Source organism: Astatotilapia calliptera, chromosome 17, assembly GCF_900246225.1.
Source record: "Astatotilapia calliptera chromosome 17, fAstCal1.2, whole genome shotgun sequence".
NCBI lineage: Eukaryota > Metazoa > Chordata > Actinopteri > Cichliformes > Cichlidae > Astatotilapia > Astatotilapia calliptera.
Window position 1 is genome coordinate 12,918,261 of NC_039318.1, and position 22,140 is coordinate 12,940,400.

At 39.9% G+C, this 22,140-nt stretch overlaps 1 protein-coding gene across 2 annotated transcripts; it reads left to right on the forward strand.

Moving 5' to 3' along the window:
• Positions 1-910: 910 nt before the first annotated feature.
• On the forward strand, positions 911-20,282 carry alg6 (ALG6 alpha-1,3-glucosyltransferase). Of its 2 annotated transcripts, none has more exons than XM_026147930.1 (14): positions 911-940; positions 1,364-1,448; positions 1,739-1,828; positions 2,053-2,141; positions 2,356-2,438; positions 2,826-2,890; positions 4,181-4,366; positions 6,654-6,789; positions 9,898-9,983; positions 11,339-11,423; positions 11,615-11,685; positions 12,769-12,837; positions 15,004-15,196; positions 18,908-20,282. In XM_026147930.1, exons 2-14 carry the CDS (start codon positions 1,381-1,383, stop codon positions 19,103-19,105), a joined length of 1,419 nt encoding a protein of 472 aa, XP_026003715.1. In that variant the 5' UTR covers positions 911-940; positions 1,364-1,380; the 3' UTR covers positions 19,106-20,282. The 2 variants fall into 2 exon arrangements, with proteins under 2 accessions (XP_026003715.1, XP_026003714.1); XM_026147929.1 differs by lacking the exon at positions 911-940 and adding an exon at positions 953-1,126.
• Positions 20,283-22,140: the final 1,858 nt, after the last annotated feature.

The following is a 22,140-nucleotide window of genomic DNA, read 5'->3' on the forward strand; positions in this document are numbered from 1 at the left end:
AATCAGCTGTTCCTGAGCTATTTGCAAAGACTTAGAATTAAGCATTTGTTATGACAGCAACAATTTCCAGTTTGGCATGGATGCTTGCTTCTTTAATGTCCAAACTTATTGATTCCATGTGCATCCATTTTATCTGCCAATTTGTTTGTTCTGCTTCCACGTACCTCCAAATTTGCAGAAAACAACTAAATATATTATAAACTGTATAGTATTATTATGTTTTTACTTTCTTGGATATAATTTGAGATTTCAAAAATGTTTCATAGTCATATTTATATTGATAAGAAATTTTAAAATGTTTTTCATTATAAATGTAATCATGTTATGTGGATATTGTAGACTATTGGAATTGACAAATTCATATTCCTGATTATGATTGTTATGAATCAGCTGTATTGGATAATGGACACATCTAAAACCTGCAGGACACCAGCACTGGAGGCCTGGAGTTGCCTAATGCCTATGCAGTCAGCCTCGCCCCCCCCCCAACCCATGTTATTAAGCAATCTTAGGAGTGTTCATTTATTACCAGGCGGCCTCTAACCTCCAAATTCAGCATCAGCTGCAAAAAAAAAAAAAAAGCGAAAATACGGAAGAAATAAATCTTTAATAATGCATAATACCCATCATAAATCTTTTTTCAGAGATGCCTTCACTGTGCCTGGGAAATTTAGAATACATTATTCGACTTGTAACTTCTAACAAGTGAGCACAAACTGTGAGAGTAATATACCAAAAAACTTCCTGTCACGTGTTAAAAAAAGGTCTTGGATGATCTGAAACTGGATTATTAAAACGCGTTTGATTACTGCAACAACTGAACGAATGATCGACAAAAGTGAAGATGTCAATTATTTCCATAGTATTCATGAACGCATCATAACTGTCGGTCGCAACGTCAGAAATCCAGCGACCAATGAGTAGTTGAAACGAAGACTTGGTGAGTGACGTATACAGGAAGCGAAACAGATTTCAAAAGTGTTTCAATGTACCGATTTTTATTGTTTATTTCTTCCACAAATCCTCATTTTACCGAGTAAAGCTATGCAGACGTGGAGTCTCGTATCAATTTGCGTGTTGCTTTCCATTATTGCGAGATGGGGAGTTTCGCTAAATTCATATTCAGGTAGGAAAATTGTGGAGGTCGGCGTTTAAACACTACTTTCCCTTGGTACAGTGCTGTTTATACTAGTCAAAACAATGCTTTCAAATTGTTTTAACCGTATCAGAGTGACTCTTTCGGTAGTTAGCGTCCACTCAGTGATTTAAAAACGTGTTAGCGCGGGTGTGTTGTGTGGTGGCCATTCGTTCATGATGCAAGCTTCATAGTATTCACACTAACGGCTCAATGATTTTCCACCAGGGGCGGGGAAACCTCCCATGTTCGGCGATTATGAAGCTCAGAGGCACTGGCAAGAAGTGACCTACAACCTCCCCATTCAGGAATGGTCAGTCTAGCACCTCCCGGTGTTTATTCACAGGACCTGTTTGTAGTAACTGGGTCTTATTACAGGTCATGGATTTGAGAAATGTACTGTGACACTCAAGACGCACATTACTGACATGTGCTGTTCCTGCTCTTGTGTCCAGCTTACAAGTTTGAGATGGATTGATGTGCGAAACATTAAATACGGATAACATCAACAACAGTTTCTCCTATATACAGTACACGCTACATTGCTTATGTAGTATGAAACAGTTTTGTTGATGAAACTATGTGACCTTTCTGCTCCCCCAGGTACTTCAATACTACAAACAATGACTTGAACTACTGGGGTCTTGACTATCCTCCCCTCACTGCTTACCACAGCTGGATCTGTGCTTATCTGTAAGCCATTTGGATTATTTAAAAAGGATCTTTCACATAATATTTGAATGTTAATTTAGGAGAGAGACAGAACAAGAGTGAGCATACCATGGGAGAAATGTTAAGGTATAGTGATGTAATAACACAGCTGCCCACTTTTAGGAACCAATAAAGTTAAGTATTTGTACATTTTCTGTAAGGAAAAAGAAAAAAAAATCAAAATACATGCTTTGTTGTTTCTGCAGAGCCAAAACAATAAACCCTGAATGGGTGGAACTCCACAAGTCCAGAGGTTATGAAAGTACACAGCACAAGCTATTCATGAGAACTACAGGTACTGTAACTATGAGAGGTGAAAGAAAAAGAAAAGCATTCATAATCCATGTCTACTTCATATTTACAGCAATGTTTGTGGTTATACCTGCTTAGATATTATGCCCAAATCACTGTAATCATTCACATCATTGTATACCCATGGACCTTTTCTGTTACTTTGTATAACGTAAATTTGAGATCATGCAGTCTGTATTTTTTTCTTTTTGTTTCAGTGTTAGTTGCAGATTTGTTGATATACATCCCTGCGGTGGTTTTATACTGTTTATACCTGACTGATGGATCCTCTAAGAAAAAGGTCAGAGACGAGCTGAGCATGAAATGATTAGTTTTCAGTTAAAGACCCAGACCAGCCCATTTTCTCTCAGTCTGGGAACCCACCCTTATTAAAACAGATTACAGCACTAGACCTCCAAATTGGGAAATTATGGCGTCATTATTGTAAGTTAATCTGGTTATATGATGTTATTACATTTCCAAGAAGTTATTACAGTTCAGCTGGTCTTCATACATTTACAGTGCAGTCAATTTGAAGGGATCATTTCTAATGTTTTGACGGTGTCTTATGTTATCAAACAGTGAAAGAGGAATTGTAGATAAACAAGCTTCTCACAGGATTTGATTTTAAAAGGTTGTGTTTTTACTGCTGCGTTGAATTAAAATGTCTGTCCTTTTCCCTTTTTAGGTTTCCGTTATGTTCTGCTTTCTACTGTACCCAGGATTAATTCTCATTGACTACGGACATTTCCAGTATCCTTTATGCACACGTGCATTCCTATTATAAATTGTATTCTTGTATATTATATGTACCATTAAGGTTGTCCTGAATGTAATTAAATTGAATGTAATATGAAATAATGACCTATAAAGGTATCACACTTGAAAGCTCCAATCATAATAAAGTGTAGTGAGTTATATTTAAATGCACTGCTCTAAAACAGATCAAATCTCAATGGGAAAAAATCATGCTGGATATCTATAACTGATATGGACTGGGTCATGTGTTAGGAGTGAAATTTGTGCTCCTTGCACAAAGGAGCAGACACTGGCCCTGCTGGTCGGTTAAGGACCTACGGTGCTGTCCAGCTCTCCTAGAGTAACTGCCTGTCTCCTGGAATCTCCTCCATGCTCTTGAGACTGTGCTGGGAGGCAGCAAACCTTATGTCATTGATGTGCTGTCCTGCAGGACTTGGACTACTTGTGCAACCTCTGTAGGGTCCAGGTATCACCTCAGGCTGCGAGTAGTGATACTGTCCCTAGGCACATACAAAACTAGGGGAAAAAATAATCTCAGTGACCTGTAAAACCTTTCCTGTTTTTGGGGTTGTCTCATTGTTGCCCCTCTAGTGCACCTGTTGTTAATTTCATTAACACTAAAGCAGCTGAATTAACAACCACTCTTCTACTTAACTGACCAGATCAATATCCCAGACGTTTAACTGATTTGATGCTGTACTCTGATTAAAAAGTGTTTCTTTCTTTTTTTTTAACACTGTATATATTTGCAGCATCTTTTGAGTTTAGTTCACTGAGAAACAGAGATTTAAGCATTTAAAATATTTTAACAACATAAAAATATACATTTATTTTACTGACTTACGTAACATAACTTTTAAAAAAAAGACAAAAAAAACACAGCTTGTCCCATGGGGCAGATTTAGCACCACAGCATATCTATGGAAACGCTGAACAGCTGATCCTAGGATGGATGTGGAATTTCTGCATTCTTTATTATTCAGATTTCCTACATACAGTAGGTTCAATAGGATTAAAAACATTTGTTGTTCTGGCTTAAAACAATAGATTTACAAAAACAGTTTGAAGAGATGAAGAGCGCACCAGCTAACCAGGCTGTTATTATTGTTATTCAGCCACTGCCAAATACAACAATGAAAAGCTGACGATGTGCACACTATGCAGCAGAACTGACCTCAGGATCAGCAGCTATTTTCTGGATCGCTTGTTATACATCTGCAACATTAAGTTGTTTAGCTCCAGAAAATTGCCCTTCCAGACCAAAATTAACCTTAACGGTATCAGGTACAACGGAGTGAGCCTGGGTTTTGCCCTGTGGGGGATTCTGGCTTTGGGTCTGGGCTGGGATGTGTTGGGCTCCATGGCTTTCTCTCTGGCTCTCAACTACAAACAGATGGAGCTGTACCATGCTTTGCCTTTCTTCTGTTACCTTCTGGGAAAGTGCATCAAAACGGGCCTGATGGGCCGAGGGTGAGTCTTATTATTTCCTTCCATAATGAAGATGATTGTTTTTTGCACTGACGCATAGTCCAGATGTTCATCTCCAACCTCACCCACAATTTTAGCACTGATTAGATAATAGTATGATTCTTAGTATGATTCAAGGGTCCAGTTGGGGTCCATTTTTCTTGGCCTTCAGACAATAATTCTGATTGCTACAGTGCCAGACAGGACAGGCAAAAAAAAAAAGATAATAGTATGATTCAAATACTGTAAGCTAAAATGATGAGAATGGTTACTTAACAAATCCCAGTGTTGTGCATTAAAGCAATTTCCAATATTTTTAGGTGTTTTCTATGTGTAATACATTTCCTTATGTTGGTAAACAGCCTGTTATCAACAGGATTTTCTGAAAGGGTTACATATAAAATAAAGAAATGTCCTGTTTTGTACGGGTATACTTGTGACTTTTAATTTTTGTACCTGCATTCTAATCAGTCCAGTCTTTTTGGGCCACTTAAAATGTCTCGGTAGAGCTGTGATGTTATTTTTGTTGCAGTATCTGCTGCCCTCTTGGCCAGATCTCTCTTAAAAATATTTAAGGGTGAAACTGGTTTTAGGTTCTATCTTGTAACAAGACTGTTCTTTCTGGCTCAAAATGGCTTGATATCATTAATAAGTGATATGTTTGACAGATCATAGCCCAACAAGTTATTTACAGCAGTTATGGGGAATTGTTTTATGTCAAATATCGTAAATTACTTTTTGGAAGACAATCAATTTTAAGCACAACACTGGTAAGCATTTTAGCGTGCTGGTGGTAACATAAAGTTCACAGTGCTACTATGTGGAAGAAAAGCAACAGCATTTAAAAACAAACAAAAAATCCCAATATTGTTTACTGGGATTGTATTTACGGTGCTTAACAATTTTTTTAGATGTAAGGTTTATGTCATAGCTGCCCAAAATTAACAGTATTGGTAATTACCAAAACATTTTTTTCTCTAGAACATGTGCAAGCCCTTTGGTAAATGGCCTATATTTATATAGCGCTTTACTAGTCCCTAAGGACCCCAAAGCGCTTTACACATCCAGTCATCCACCCATTCACACACACATTAGCCACCCTGGGGCGCACTGACAGAGGCGAGGCTGCCAGACACTGGCGCCGCCGGGCCCTCTGACCACCACCAGTAGGCAACGGGTGAAGTGTCTTGCCCAAGGACACAATGACCGAGACTGTCGGTCTCGGTCGTTGTGACCGCAGAAAAAGCACATTATTGTTTTTTGATTAATATGCCAAATTACACTTACTCATTGACATTACTCACGAGAAAGATAAGTTTCAGTTTTTGAATGTTACACTTGATTAATTTCTAAATTCTTAGAGAAGTTCAAAGTGCCGGCTCAAATTTGGGTATAAAAACCTGTATGTAGTTTGTTGTTTTCCTAATAAGTAACAATATATTTATTTTAGTTTTAAACAGGTGATTTAATAAATTTGTTGAGCACTGTACTTTTGTTCATTAAACTTAAAAAGCAATCAAATAAGGTAACACAGAAGACTCTTTGGCTTTCCAGTTTACAGGTGGATCGCGTTTATATATATATGTGTGCATACTTGCCTTTCCCCCACACGCTGCGATCAGTGATGCCCTTCACTAGAGCCGAACACAAAATGTCTCAGGAGGACTTATAGTGATGACTGTGAAATCCTGAATGTTCAACTCTACATTTGTTGCTTGTACTCTGTGATCACTGTGCACATATGTTTCAACAGAATGCCCACACTAGATATGTAATGTCAGTGTATAAGATAGCAGTGTCCTCAGGAGTGTCACAGAATGACTGAGGTAATCAGATTGGATGCTGTTACTAGTGTGTCCAGTGTCTGTTTATCTAGTAACAATGTACCAAGGGCATTTAGTAGCAAATGGAGAGCTGGATTAGAAGGCCCGGGGGGAAGATATGTCCAGATGACACTCTGGCCATGCCCAAACTCCTCAGCTATGCCTGTGTGTGCAACTTAACCAGCAGCTTCACAGTTACAGCTGACAAGATATCCTGACCTACACTGAACACTTTCAGCTGATGCATGGCTTTCACTGCATTCCTTAACACAAGGGTCAAAGCCCAAATTTAGGACTTGCACACAGTATGTGTGAACTGTTTTCACAGACAATTTTAAAGTAAATACTAAAGCATCTGGGGGAAAGTGATTATAGGAAGTGGGGAAAGTATTAGTAATTGCTTGTTTTCATTAGTTCATTATTTATGACATATGATTATTTACTCTCCTGGTTGTCTTTTCATGTAGGCTTTTCTTGCTGGTGAGGGTTGGTGTAACAGTGTTGGCGACTTTTGCCCTCTGCTGGTTGCCCTTCCTGGCTGAACCCAGCCAGGCCATGCAGGTGGTCAGGAGGATTTTTCCCGTGGCTCGGGGTCTGTTTGAGGTAACGTGTAGTTCCTTAAATCAAAGGTTTACCAAAAAACCACATCTGACAAACATAATATTAAAAAGAAAACATGTATGCTTTTGTCATAACAACATCTGCATTCTATTTACACTATACCTGCTTCTCTTAAGCAGTGTTACTAGAAATGATAGCATACATTTTCATTGCTATGCAGATGATACCTGACTTTATCTATCCAAGCCAGAACTCACACATTAATTCGTTAAACTGCAGGAACATCTTAAATCCATAAAGATTTCTCTTTATAAATTCAGATAAAACTGAGGTTATTTTACTAAAAATCTTAGAGACTTGGTTTCTAACTAGTGTGGACGGTATTACCTTGGTCTGAATCTTGGAGCTGTTTTTCAGCATGATATGTCCTTCAATGTGCATACTAAAAAATATTTAGGACTGCTTTCTTGCATTTTTCCAAAAATATCTCTAAAATTCGAAACATCCTGTCACAGAGTGATGCTGAAAACCTACTTTATGCATTTATTAATGGTTGGTTCTAAAAAAAAAAATTATCCAAAATAGTATTATTGTAGGGAGGTTACTGTTGTTGTGATTTTGCACTATATAAATAATATAGAGCTGAAACGAATACTAGCCGTGTTAATCTTGAATTGAGTTTTTTAACTGAAAATGGGAAGACAGCAATTATTTTAATCAAGTATAATACAATTCCAAGTACAACCAGTGACATGTAATAAAAAGGGATGTATATGGACTTTAAAAATTTCCATTGTGGGTTAAGCCAGCGTGGGTGCAGTTATGTTTCTGTTTGATCAAAGCAAATTACTGTGATCAATATCAGCAACTTCACATCTTATGATCACTGGTAAACGACTTCTCTTTGGGCTGAGAATTACTGTGAAATGCTGTTTCCTATTAAAGGATTTACTGTTCTACTGTTTCGAGCATTAAGCTGTTACCAATGTTAGAAACAACACACACGGCACTACTCCGCTATTGCACTGGTTCCGTACTCACAGCATGGCGAAATACCCTTCCATCCACTAGCGCTTAGCTGCTTGGAAACAGATACCCTGCAGGATCAAAGAAAACAGTGGAATAAAACTGTGAAAGGTCAGGAGATCAGTTTCACTCTATCTCCGGGAGGTGTTGGGGTTTGGGGTGTACAGTAGGAGGATAGAGATAAATCTCACTAATTTATGACCAGGTTGTTTTCGCCACCTCGTAGCACAGCCATGTTCTAGCCATACGAACCAAGGAGTCTGGTGGACGCAACACTTGAAGGCATATCAGAGCACGTCGGACAGCTGCTTTCACCTACTGACTACATCTTCGGAAAACAGACACATAAGCGTATGTTTGACTGTTTTGCAAGAACAAACGTACATGTTTGATATACCGTGGTCACCCACTTATAGCCTGGTCACTGGAATATGATATTAATTAAAAAAGTAAAGTGATGATGGCGAACAAGAATACTTGAAACACCTCCGCAGTCAGAGTGATGAAAGCGGCTGAGTTGAAGTAACTGCGTGCGTGTGACTGACAGCTCGGAGGCCAAGCTTTGCGGCTCTCGTTTCTGAAACCCTGTAACCCCCTCTTGTCCCGGTTCCCGAGGTGGAACCCACCATAAGGTGTCACGGATGTGAGAAGTAATTGAAAATTCTGCCGGGGGAGCGGCTGGCATCGAGCACCGCGGCAGTATTTGTTCAACGAAATGGTTCAAACATAATACACAGGGTGTGAGAGACACTATGCTCGCCTGTGACGACAGCACGAAGGGGGCTGCTGGGGGCAAGTTGTCCTGAACTAATTGGGAAATTGTGCACGTAAGCAGACGCCTCGGACAAGGGGACGGGGCGAGAAGGGGCGGTGGGGAAGAAGAGGGCTGGTGACTGGTGGTCCCGGTGGCTTCTGTGAGGGAGCAGTTGTAAGTTTACCCACTGAGCTGCATTCTGGCGTCTCACATTGCTGCCTGCACACAAAAATGGCACCAAATGCTTCTCCCTGTGAAATTCCATGCTAGTTTATAGGTGAAGGGGGCTGCACCGCTCTCGCTCAGCCCACCCTGACATCCATGTGTTGCCTGCTGCACTGCTGTAACAGTTATTTGGAGCAATGAGCCAGAAAGGAAGGACAGAGGGATTGGGCTGAGAAAACACAGCACTGGACGGCCCTGTGCTGCTGACTACTTTGCCATTAAGATCGGCACAGCTGTGCAGCCAGCAGCTGTAGAACAAAAGAGAGGGAAGAGGCCAGAAATAGATTTTCTAGATAGAATCACACAGTGAAAACATCCACAGCCTCTGTGATGTGTGATATCATGGCGCACACTGGTGGCTTTGGCCTCGATATCCCTGCACAACTGCTTAAGCACTTAAATCAGCTGAAGCACACACAATGAGCTCCTCATCTGATATCAGCTTTAAACCGCAAGTACTTTTCAGCTGGTATTAAAGAGGAAGCTTCACGCATACCGTGTACTGTATCGTATATATAATTTCAGTCATCTTAGAAATGAGGCACATTATTAACAAAAGTGACACTAATATGAGAAATTGCACGACTTTTGATTAATAATGATAATAGTAAATAATGTAAATGTTTACATGCTTATTTTTTCCATAACTTCCTCTGGATTCAGCCTCCCAAAAATGAGAATTTGCTACTTCTTTTTTGTTTCAGATATATATATATTTTAAATTTTTATAGCCGTATTTTGGATTATAGTTTAAAAATATCCATTCATGCTCGAAATTATGTCTTCACTTTTCCAATGCCTGACATTTATCAGCAAAGCAACAAATCAAAAAGATAACAGCTATTGTCAGAAAATAGAATTCAAAGAAAGTTATTGGCTTAATATATCGACTTCATCAAACTTGATCCCAAAACCCCAAGGTTACAAATAAGCCCCATGCTTTTCCTGACAGGAGAGAAAATGTATGATGGAGGGTCATGAATAAACGTCATCCCACAGAGGAATTTTGTTACACTTTCTGAGAAGGAATAATTTCTTAGAACAATTAATTCTTTGTGTTTCCTGCCATTTTCTATTTGACCAAGGTGTGTGTTTGTGTGTGTGTGTGTGTGTGTGTGTGTGTGTGTGTGTGTGTGTGTGTACAGGATAAAGTGGCTAACACATGGTGCAGCCTGAACACCCTGATAAAGATCAGATCCATTTTGTCAGGTGACTCTCAGCTCTACCTCAGGTGATCCCTCTATCTGTTTAACAAGTTTCACTTTATTGTACCCCCCCCCCACACACACACACACACACACACACACAGTTCCTCTCTCTCTCTCTCTCTCTCTCCCTCTGTTTGATTTTTTTCCTCACTCCTTTCATTTCCTGAAAAAACCAAGCTTAAAGACAGTGATCCAGTAGTTGGAAGTAAGGTCATCACTTACATCTCATGAGGAGCTTTTGAACATAAAGTCATTGATCTCTTTGAAAATGTGGTGACAACATTTTAAAACACCCGAGAAATATTGAAAAGACTCAATCGATGTCACGGCGAGGTTTTATTTTTTGTTTGTTTTAGCATAATTATGGATCTTGTGTGCAAATGTAATTCTAATGTAGGTATGAAAGAGAAGCTGATTCTCCGCATACATTAGAAGTTATCTTGACCAAAAGTTGGGGTCCTGTGCAGCCACGCTTAGAAAAACTTTTTGCAACAGTTGCGTCGTGGTGGAGCCTGCTTAAATAACCCAGCACGCTAAATTTAGGAGTCCTGCGTTCGCAGCACGGACACGTTTCTGCCAGACTGCTAAGTCTGGGGATCAAGTTAGACTTCTTTTACTGTCGTGCATTTGAAACAAATGAAAAACACTGCTGTCTTTATGGCGCACAGGGTGGATTGCTAAATGCTCTGCTGTGGGTGTACATAAAATGAATCAGCTGTGTAAAGTCATACAGCTCCATCCAGACAGCAAATGCCCTACACATAGCACACGAGTAGCACACTTGCTTTCATACACAATAAATATCCACTTACAGGTCTGCCATTACTCTTGTGTATATTGTACATGTACACTTCTTTCTGTCTTCTATGATTTGTAGTTTAGTTAGTTGACACCTCAAACTAACTCGCAGCCTGACCTTTCAGCACATTTATACACACTGACTCCAACACGTTTTTTTTCTCACGCTTCTACCCCCAGAAGGTGACAATTGAGGGTTACTGCCTGGTAACCCTCAGCAGGGGCCATTATTTTGGTCCATTACGGCACTGCACACAACTTGGTTACAGATCAGAGGGCTGTCTAAAAAGAACTGTGGCATGAACTGAGAGTTAAATGCTGATATTCATACAGTGCCAATTAATGAAAACAAATCGTGCTGTTTTTATGTATTTTGTTGCCTTGGTAAAATAATGTATTAGGAAAGTCTTCATGAAAAACATTTCCATGCATCCACGTCCACTCAGTTCATAAGACTTGCATACAAACCTTGAAATGTCATGCAAATGCAATTGAGAATAACATTGCCTACATAGCACAGGTGATACTGTTTTGTTTTTTCCTTCAGTAACTTCATCTTCCATCTTCATTTGTTTTTCAGTCTTGCCTGCACTCTCCTGGCGGTTCTACCTTCCTGTATCAGGCTATTAACAAAACCAACCTTCTGGCACTTTAAACTGGCTTTGGTGAGTGTTTTTGGCATTCAGCATTTTTAAGCCAGTGAGGTTTATCATACATAAGTATCATATTTAATTTAACAAACCCAGTTTCTTTTTTGAGAAGACGATCTCGAATATGTTTCTCTTCCTTCCCTTTGTAATAAAAAGTGTAATATTAAATATAGCAGTTTTACTGATAGCCCCAATGTCACTTTAAGGTCAATTCATCCCTGGCGTTCTTCCTCTTCTCCTTTCAAGTCCATGAGAAGTCCATCCTTTTGGCTGCCTTGTAAGTACAAAGAAGATAATTGTAACTTCTTGAGGTTTGTCTCATTGAGTGACAAATGTAAATGGTACTTTCTCTGTCTTGTAGCGATATCTGAAATATTCATGAGTATAGATTTAATTTCTACTCACAAAGGAGCCATTCGCCTTGTCAAATCTCAGATTATGTCGTACAGAATTCTAATGGTTTCAAATCATGTTCGCTTTGTAAAAATGACGTCATCCTCCTGCTGTACCCCCAGATTTCTTTTTAAGTACCGAGAAGTTATTCACCTCTGTCAACACAGATAGGAACCCTGCTTCCACTGCCATGATTTGTGCTGTGTCAGAGCTGGGTCATATTTAACAGGGTGAAAGCAGCACTAAAAGAAGTGAGGTGTGTGTGTGCGTGCGTGCGTGCTTCATTATCATTTACCTCCATATGTAGAAAGCTGTAGGTGGGGTGAAAAGCCTGGGATAGATTTGACAGCAAGGGATTTGGTTCCTAGATCTGGGCTCATCTATTAATCTAGATTAGGGTAGATTGTTGCTTTATTAACTATTGAGTTATATCTCCCACCTGTCCTCCTGAATCAATCAGTAATACATGTCCAGGGATTAGGAAAGAATGGTAGGCGGCAGCTCGGGGTGTTGTTTGCGCAGGATCAATTATTGGGCTGTAACAGGATCACCGAAGAGCACTGACTGTAATTATGGGATCGGGGACTGATGGAAAGTGCCCCCCTTTGAGCAGAGTGTACAACTTGCACTGAAGCGAGCTAGCAAGTTCAATTAGCAACAGGCTTAAACGCATATGAACACAGATGCATGTGCATGTGACGCATGCGGTCATAAATGTATCATTGCAACTTCTTGGCAAAACATTGGCAGTTCTTCAAATGAAAATAGAAAACTTAGCTAAAGTGTAAAAGATGTATTCTCGAATAAAATAATGTGGTACAGCAAAGACTGACTGACTTGTAAATACTTGTAAGTGGATGTTTGATCAGCTCAGTAGCTTTAATATTCTTTTCACTCTAGTCTTGTCTAATCGCAAAAGTCACGGCAGTCTATTTAATATTGAGTTCATCTGAATTTCTTTTTCTAGGCCTGCCTGTCTCCTGCTGAATGACCTCCCCTTGATGGCCCTTTGGTTCCTACAGGCCTCGACATTCAGGTAAGAAGGAAAGTCTTTTGAAATCACTGACAACACACAAAGGTTGGAAGATTAACATATAAAAACAGGCGATCTGTTGTTAGATTTGTTTCTAAATCTTATTTACTGCAACTTGGATAATGGAATAATAGAGTTATGCAATTATAGTTATTTTTATGATGGGAAAAAGTTCAGCAATTATAATTGCTTTAAAATGTCCCGTTTGATTTGCTTGCGTATAAATCTAGTGTCCAGCTGTTGGGTGCTGTTTCTTGTCATTTCTTTTACTTTGTTTTCTATCTCTTATTTAATGAGAAACATACAAAAATTAACCTGAAAAGTTAAATGGTGTGCTGTGTGGGTTGGAGCTAAGCACCATGAATGGAAAACACAAGTAGTGCTGCAAATGCTCCATCTAACTTTCACCAGCTGTTGTTAAATTCTTCCGGCAGCACTAATTGTTGTGCGTGTGGTTTAGTATAAGGATATCTGGGGATTACACTGCATAGTCTGCATGCCTGCTGTCTAAGTGTGTGTTGTGTAGGGACAGGAGGTCATTCTGTAGCTGCTCCCCTGTACAGTCTGCCTTGGACTTTCACATTATCTGCATCCTCTCCAGACTAATTTAAAAAAGAAAAAAAATACATCTTTTGTTAGCAGAACTGGCTGAATGGATGGTCAAGCATGACCACTTTACGGTCACTGAATGCAGCCAGTCAGTGTAAATTGAGGAAGTGTTAAACATTTATCTACTGAATAGAAGTTTTTTTGTTTGAGTCCAAATCTGAATAAGTAGTTTTTTGTCTGGGGAAAGGTTTTTATAAGCTGGGGCGTTGTGTGATTCACTGTGAGTCAACTGTTGTTCTTGCCCATGCTCCTCTACTAAACTAAGATAAGCTCCTCGTGAATTACAGAGCCATCTCTCCCTGGGAGATGCATGCACATACAGGCCTGCAGGATAAAAACTGTTTGACTTACTGCTGCACTTAACAAACTTTGCACTCAACTTAATGATGTTGATGGGTATGAAACTGTCGTGCTCTCCATCAGCTGTAGGATCAAACTTGATTTATTTTCTAACAATCATTTAAAAATCTGATATTGTCCCTTTTCTTTTCAGTTCAGTTTAATTTAATTTAATTTAATTGCATTTTATTTCTATAGCACCAAATTTACGAGAACAGTTGCTTTGAATTGTAAGGTCACCATAATACAGAGAAAACCCCAAGACTCAGATGAACGCTACGAGCAAGCGCTTGGTGACTGTGGGAAGGAAAAGCTCCCTTTTAACAGGAAGAAACCTCCAGCAGAACCAGGCTCAGGGAGGGCCAAGCATCTGCCACGACTGGTTCGGGGTGAGAGGAGGAAGACGTCCTGTCTTCCTCCTCTGATACACACATTTATACACTGTGTGTATAAATGTCCAGCTGTACCTTGCATGTAAAGGCAATAGCTATAATATCTTCATGATATAAGAATCACGTGTGATTCTTGCTTTTGGGGCTATATTACATTGAACTAACCAAAGACATCAGCGTGAGTTCATGCCCATCCTCAGAACTTTTCTGTCTTTATACAGGTGCAAATATTTTTGTTTGTAGAGATACAAAGATGCCAAGAATGAAAAAGAATGTGAGACTTGGGGGTGCTTTTAATAATAATAATGGATTGGATTTATATAGCGCTTTTCAAGGCACCCAAAGCGCTTTACAATGCCACTATTCATTCACTCTCACATTCACACACTGGTGGAGGCAAGCTACGGTTGTAGCCACAGCTGCCCTGGGGCAGACTGACAGAAGCGAGGCTGCCATATCGCGCCATCGGCCCCTCTGGCCAACACCAGTAGGCGGTAGGGTAAAGTGTAAACGACCAGGACAGAGAGCCCGGGGATCAAACCGGCGACCTTCCGGTTACAGATGCGCTTCCCAACCCCCTGAGCCACGGTCGCCCCGTGGTGCTCTTCACTTTGTATTCGTGTATTGGAACAGGACCATCCAGAGACTTGATGCTCATTTTGGTCTGAACTACACACCTGTGAATTTTCATAGCTATATTTTGCTATTGCTATGTGTGCAGTAGGTCCTGCTACAGTAGTTGAAACTGATTCTGCCATGACAACAGACAGACAGGCTTAAAATGTAATAAAATCTGCTATGCTTGTCCTTTTCCTGTCTCTGTGTGCAGCATGCTTCCTTTGTTCCTGAAGGACGGCCTGCTGGTGCCCTACATTGTGACCTCTTTGGGCTTCCTCTTCTTCAGCATTTATTTACTGTCTGCACTGGATCACTGTTCAGAGGATAAACTGAGACTGGGAGCTTACAACAAGCTGTTTTGTTGGGTACTGAAGATGGACCTGGCCTTTATAGTGAGATGGAAGGTCAGTATTGAAGTGCTGTTATAATAATTTACATTATAGTTCCAAATATTCACTGATTTGTTTGTTTGCACATCAAAAGAAACCATGCATATATGAAATCTTGTAACTGTTTCACATTTACTCAAGAACTGTACTTGAGTACACTTAGGGGTTCTTCCAGTGTAAGGCCTTATTTAGATGGCCCCTGTAGGGAATCTTTGTAAAGCCTGTGAAGCAGTCTACAATGTAACCGACATCGTTGCCAGCATTTATGTTTGTGCAATGTGACGTGTTAATTAGCATGTGAGCGTGTCCAGTCCATTTGTTTCAATAGAAAGAAATGAACTGCTGGATCCTGAGTCCTGGGTCCTGACTTTTTGTTATGGCCATTTTTTTTCATAGGTAGACATATTTTTCTTTCAGGTTTTTCCATTTCTTTCTACATTCCCTCACATCTATGGCGACAGTCCTTATTCCTTATATTGAGACGATGATTGTTATGCTTTCGCTAATTTTTTAAAAAACTGCGTATGCGAAAATGCACTGGAGGAATTGATCGTACTGAACAGGTCAATCAAAATAGTTGCCTGCTCCATCGACGTGACGTGTAGTTACATTTCCATATCAGGTGCATGTCAGGTTACACTGAGGGTTTCAGAGCGGTTTGCAGTAACGTAGCTACAGTGCAGATTTCTCACTGAAGATCCCAATAAGATTCTTCAACCTTCTAGTTCACTACATATTTCACACTCACACATTTCAGTTATAGTTACAAATCGCTTGAATGCACGTATTTCATTAAAATATGATTCACTGTTACCAGTTGCACTAAATAGTAGTGTGAAGAATTAAAATCTAGACATTAAATCAAAGTTAGTAAATGTCAGTTTGTTAAGTCAAAGAGCATTGATTTTGGCTGTGTGTGGTGCTGTCCCACAGATGGGGTTAACGTTTATAATTATGGCTGCTGTTTTAGTTTGTTGCTACTAAAGGTTATTAAAGGTCATTCAGATTAAATTAGACTTTGACCTAAATACAGATTTCGCACAAGAAAAAGCAGGTAAAACTCCAGCACAACCCAATATGAACAATTTTTCATTAGCTGGATTTAACGCTTTATCTTTTAAGTGTGGTTTCGTTCATGTTGTGTGCTTGCTTATAATAAAGGCTCGGCTTTGCAGTTGGCAAACAAAGACATGTTTTCTCTGTTACATAGTGGGTGGAGGATGTACAGATGATACATTTGTAGTAAGAAGAGTGCTGATATCAGGGTCCCAGTGGCACTAGACCTAAATTGCAACTGTGTGAGAAGACATGCCCGACTGTATAAATAAATATCATGTGCTGGTGTAAGCTGTGTAAGCTGTCCAGGGATGAACGCTGCTGCCAACCAAAGAATTATTTATCGCTTATTTAAGTTTCCATAGCGTCTGAAGTGGCTTCTCTGCCGACCCCTTAGCGACAGGGGCACTGGTGGGGTGTCAGAGATTAGGAGAAGGTGTATTTTTATAGCACGTGTCATTAACACAGGTTTGCCTAGATATATTTATTTACACAAGCAGCATAAATAGCGAGCCCCAATGATGGGGATAAGGTTTCATGGGTTTTGGGCGGCTGGGCGGTTGGCAGGCCCGAGGTGCTTCCTGCACCTCACAGACTGATCTTTGGGTCATAAACCGCAAGCAGATAGATGAATGATGTGACGCTCACCATCACATCTGTTTGCAAATCTGTATTTAGTATTTAGTATTTATTTATTTATTGTCATTGTCAAGAACAATGAAATTGCGTTTGGGGCTTCCATACAACCCAAAAAAAAGAAGAAAATAATAAATACCCCTTAAAACCCAAGTGTACATATTTAACCCAGTGTGACTCCAATGCAATAAGACCATCCTTAGCAATAATGTTCGTAGAAATTCAGACAAAGACCTGAGAAACATGACAAAATACAACAATGCAACCCATTCAATATTATTGTACTGTGAGATATGATATCAGATATGATAGTTATCTATTTAAGAAAGAGGGGGGGGGGGGGGGCAGGAGGGGGAAGAGAATAAAGATATGATGCACCAATGCAGACCAGTTCATTGCTATTAAGAAGTTGGATATGGTTATTGTCCGTGAGAGGGGGGCAGAGAGTTCAGGAGCCTCACAGCCTGTGGATACAGGCTGTTGGCCAGTCTGGATGTTCTGGCCTGTATAGACCTGTACCTTCTCCCTGAGGGCAGCAGATGGAAAAGGTGGCGCGCAGGGTGATGTTGGTCCCGCAGGATACTGTGCACCCTCCTCAGACAGCGAGTGGGGAAGATATTACTGATCTCTGGCAGACTTGTTCCAATAATTCTGCCAGCTTCTTTCACCACCCGCTGGAGTGCTTGCTGATCGGCCTTGGTGCAGCTGGGGAACCACACTAGAAATCCATACGTCAGAACGCTGCTGATGGCACAGTTGTAGAAGTTCAACATCAGAGATCTGGGAATGTGTGCGCTCCGCAGTCTCCTCAGGTAGTAGAGGCGCTGTTGGGCCTTCCGTACAACTGAGGTGATATGGTTGCCCCAGGACAGGTTCTCGGTCACAGTTACCCCCAAGAATTTAAAACTGCTCACCCTCTCCACCGCCTCACTGCCAATGAAGAGAGGCAGATGGTTGTTATGACCCCTCTTCCGGAAATCTACAATGATCTCCTTGGTCTTTTTGGTGTTTAAGACCAAGTTATTGTCGTGGCACCATGACTCTAGTTGTTGCACCTCTGTCCTATAGTTTGTCTCATCATTGTTGGATATAAGTCCGGATATATGTAACGAGATAAAAAGCAGTGACCATACCTTGAAGAAAAAAAATCTAATTTGCTGTAATATGATATTGCAGACCTCGTTTCTTTATAGCACCTCTCAAGTGACTAATTTGATGTCTGTCACTTAGTTATAAATATTCAATGTCATATGAGCTCTATTTTAAATTAAATTACTAGTTTGATGTTATGTGCATAGTTAGTGTTAAGGGTAAAGTCAACAGTTTGTTTATAGCCCGGGGTAATCAGTTTTTACAAGTTTCTAAATGAAAAAATTCATTTAATAACTATTACATTTATTTTAAGAGTTCTCGACATGAAAGATTTTGACTAAAGGCTGTTATTTTGATGAATACAGCTGTAAAAGATATTTGTGTCACAGCAATATATTTTTAAGCCAAGCTCCACAAATGTTTTCCAAACATTTTGATCAGTTCTTAAATTTTTGCTTATCTGCCACAGAGATCCCATCTTTGACCAAAGGCACAAAGTTACACTTGTTTCCTCACATAAGTGTCTTTTGTCCCGTTTCCCGGCCCCCCAACTGGTCCCAACACGTGGCTGCCCCTGCTTGGTTCTGCTGGAGGTTTCTTCCTGTTAAAAGGGAGTTTTTCCTTCCCACTGCCTCCAAATGCTTGCTCACAGAGACTCATCTTTTACTCTAATATTGTAGGGTCTTTACCGTACAATATAAAGGACCTTGAAAGAGGTTTTCAGTGTAAATGAAGGCACTGGCTAAGTAACTAACTTAGTAGGTGAACTTGTTTTGTTAGACTAGCATGAGATGCTTTCTTTTATGTTGTAAAGCAGCACGTAATCCACAGTTTTTTCTGAGCCTCTGTGCTGTTTATTATGATATCAGCATTTTGCATGGTCTTGTAACTCCCAGTCTCATTTCAATGAGCCAACAATCACACTGCCTTTATCTCTTACAGTTCTACATCAGCATTGCAGCCATGGTTGGCCTGAGCATCGCAGCCGCAGTTCTGATCGCTCCGCCCCATCTGCCCGACTTGTTCCCAGTCTTAATATCTACTACAGCTTTCCTGCATTTTTTGGGAACTTTTATACATTTCAACGTGGTTCAGTTCAGTGAGCCTCCCAGCAGAAAGAGCCAGAAGAAGAGCAACTAAGTCACACCACAGGTGAAGGTGTTGATCTGATTTTACACCAGTGAAGTCAACCTTACCCACTGAGGTATATCTGCTTTTAAAGTGCATGAGGCCTTTTACCCATGCCTTTGTGTACAAAATACAAAATAACACAAGTGCTCATTAAAGAGTTGGATAAATGGCATTTCAGAAGAATTGTGACATGAAATGAAAGGAAATTGTGGTATTTTTCAATGTGGACCAATGAATTTAGTGCAATTCAAAGACAAATCTTGAATGTTGTCAAGGTCACGAAATGTATTTTGGCTAAAAATGATATAGGTTCATGTGAAATTAACCTACCTTGTTGAATTATTTGCTCAGACTACTCATAAATTACCAAAAAAATACACAATTCCTGGCTAACCTGGCATTGTATGGCCTATACTGACTTATAGGCCTGTATGCCTTGGCCACAGGAGGTAGACACAATAACATAAACACCTGCTGTAATGTTTCCTTTTCATGGGGACCAGAAGTGTTGGTCTAATTTTATGGCAACTATTGACACCAAAGTTTGTGGTCATGTGTAATCATATTATGAACAGTTTCTGTTATTTTATTCACATTATGTCCTTGAGGTGGTGGTAAAGATGCACCTGATGTGCTGCACTCAGGCCTGCCAATGCTGATATCCACCCATTCATGTGAACTTTTTATTGAAGTTCATCGAACTGTTTTTTCACTGTACATTTTTGCCTAATATTAAAGCTGTTTTGTACAAATGTAGTTTTTGCGAAAATAAATCAAATTTACCAGCATCCTAAAAATGAACATCCGCTTTATTGCCACATTGTTCAATGACTTGATTCAAAGCAGCTTCGTATAAACTGTCTACATTAAGCATGTTGCGTGCTAAATCACCCCTAAAGGTCTGGCAGAGAGAGAACCAATTATTGGACAGAAATTATATCTTTCCGAGCCTTTACTCAACATCATTAAATATTCATTACGAGCCCTTGATACTACAAGTGTCCTGCACAAAAGACCCGTACATTTAAAACAAAACCAGTGACGGGAGAGGCCTTAAAATAAGGATGATGGAAGGTGACATATCTGAACATAATGCTATAAAGTTGAAATACCACAGAAAAAGGTACAAGCAATTTCTATATCCAATCTCTCTGCTAGTTAATGACGGGCATAAAAAAATCCATTACAACTATAAATGTTATCAGGTCAGCCAGGGTTGCCTGTGCATCTGAGGCTCCGGGCTGGCGGCCAATAAAGGGCTGCAGGGACAAATAGGAGCCCAAGATCTGAGTTAATAGTTACTACAATGGGGCGTGAACACAAGGGGCCAATTAGTGGTGGTGTGAAAGGTGTTGGCTTGCTCTTTTTTATAACATTTGCTTATTTTTTTTTAATTATTTAAAAAAAAAATCATTCTTCTTTCCTCCAAAGCCCAAAGAATAAGAAACAAAGAAACAAATATTCAAACAATCACAATAACAACAAGACAAAGAAAACCAAATAAAAGCTTGGCACAAAAAAAAATATTCTGGTATTGATGGAGTCTGGCAAAGTAGATATGAAGAATATTGGATAAATAAGTTAATATTATAACAGATAAACAGAATTGTAAGTAAGATAAAACCGTAAAATACATTTCAAGAAAACGGCTCTTTCAGAACCGTTTCATTTTCATTTATTAAGATGAATTGAGTTTAATCAAAAAGAGCGACTTCATTTTGTTGTGATAACTGATACTTCATTTACCAAGCAAAAAGCTAAACCTAAAATTCTTGCTTCTTTGTAGAAAAAAAGACAACACTAAAACCATCTGCTGAATATTGTCCACCTCATGCTTAAAGAGCTCTAGCCCGGAAAGTCTCCACAAATTGTCTTTGGGTGTCCTGTGGTTATCCAGATATTTTAATTACTGAAAGTTGTGAAGCGTTGCCTTCTTGGGTTGCACTTTCTTTTACAGATCATCCCGTAGATGTTCACTTGGACTGTGATATAGGAGAAGCAGAGGCCAAAGCAGCACTCTGAGCTTCTTTGATACGTTCCTCAGACGATTCCTTTACAGATTTTGCAGTGTAACGAGCTGAGAGGGCCCACTGTCATACATGCCAGGACCTAAAATGTCCCAGCTCGATATTGCAGTCTTACCCAGGTAGATGACACACACAGAGCTGTCCACATGCTGTAAAATGAAATACATCTTCTCACATTGTTTCATGGTCCAGTCCAGCAGTACTGACCACTGCATGCCGAGAAGACCACACAGTACTTTCTGTTTTGGAGATCCAGCCATCTATCATTCGCAGATTTGCTCTTGTAAACACACTGCACTATGGGTGATCGTATTCCCAGTAACAAGCGGTAATAATGAAATATAACTCTCACTGCATCAACCGGCTGTCTTGTGCGACTCTTGCAACTCTTTGAGACAGATTTAGTTTGCGCTTGTAAAGTCACGCACAAATATCGCATTCGACAATTTCAGACTGCGAGACGGGATTTAAGTTCATGTTCTCCCAGCGTTTCAAAAAGTTCAAATACACAGTAGTAAGTATTTTCAAGCCACAGTAAAAAATAAGGCTCTATCATCATGTTATTGAATACGCATCCAGAATACTCTTTACCCTTTTACTGTGGCTTTGACTTTTAGTGTGGCAAGCAATAGATGTCAAGCTTTGTGTTGTGAAATTTAAAAAAATATCTCCCTTTAGATCTAACATCAATTTTTTAACCTTGTCAAAAGAGGAGCTCACGGTTTCAAGTGCCCCACCTTCAGTGAGAAAGGTATGAGATTGTTTGTAATGTGTCAGGACTGGGGGGTTCAAAGCACCACAGATCCTTCTACCAATCTCCAAAGGGGCTTGTATGAAAACATTAGTTTTGTTTATGGGCGTGCTGGCTTTGTCCTTCACGTGGCCTCTATGGGTGATAAAGTGAGAGTTACACGATCCACCTTAGGCAGAAATAGGAAATGTTGCTGCGAGCACCAGCTGTTGCTTAGGTCGGCTCGGGCAGCGAGAGGCCTCGGCCTTCCCAGGCACTGCCAAATA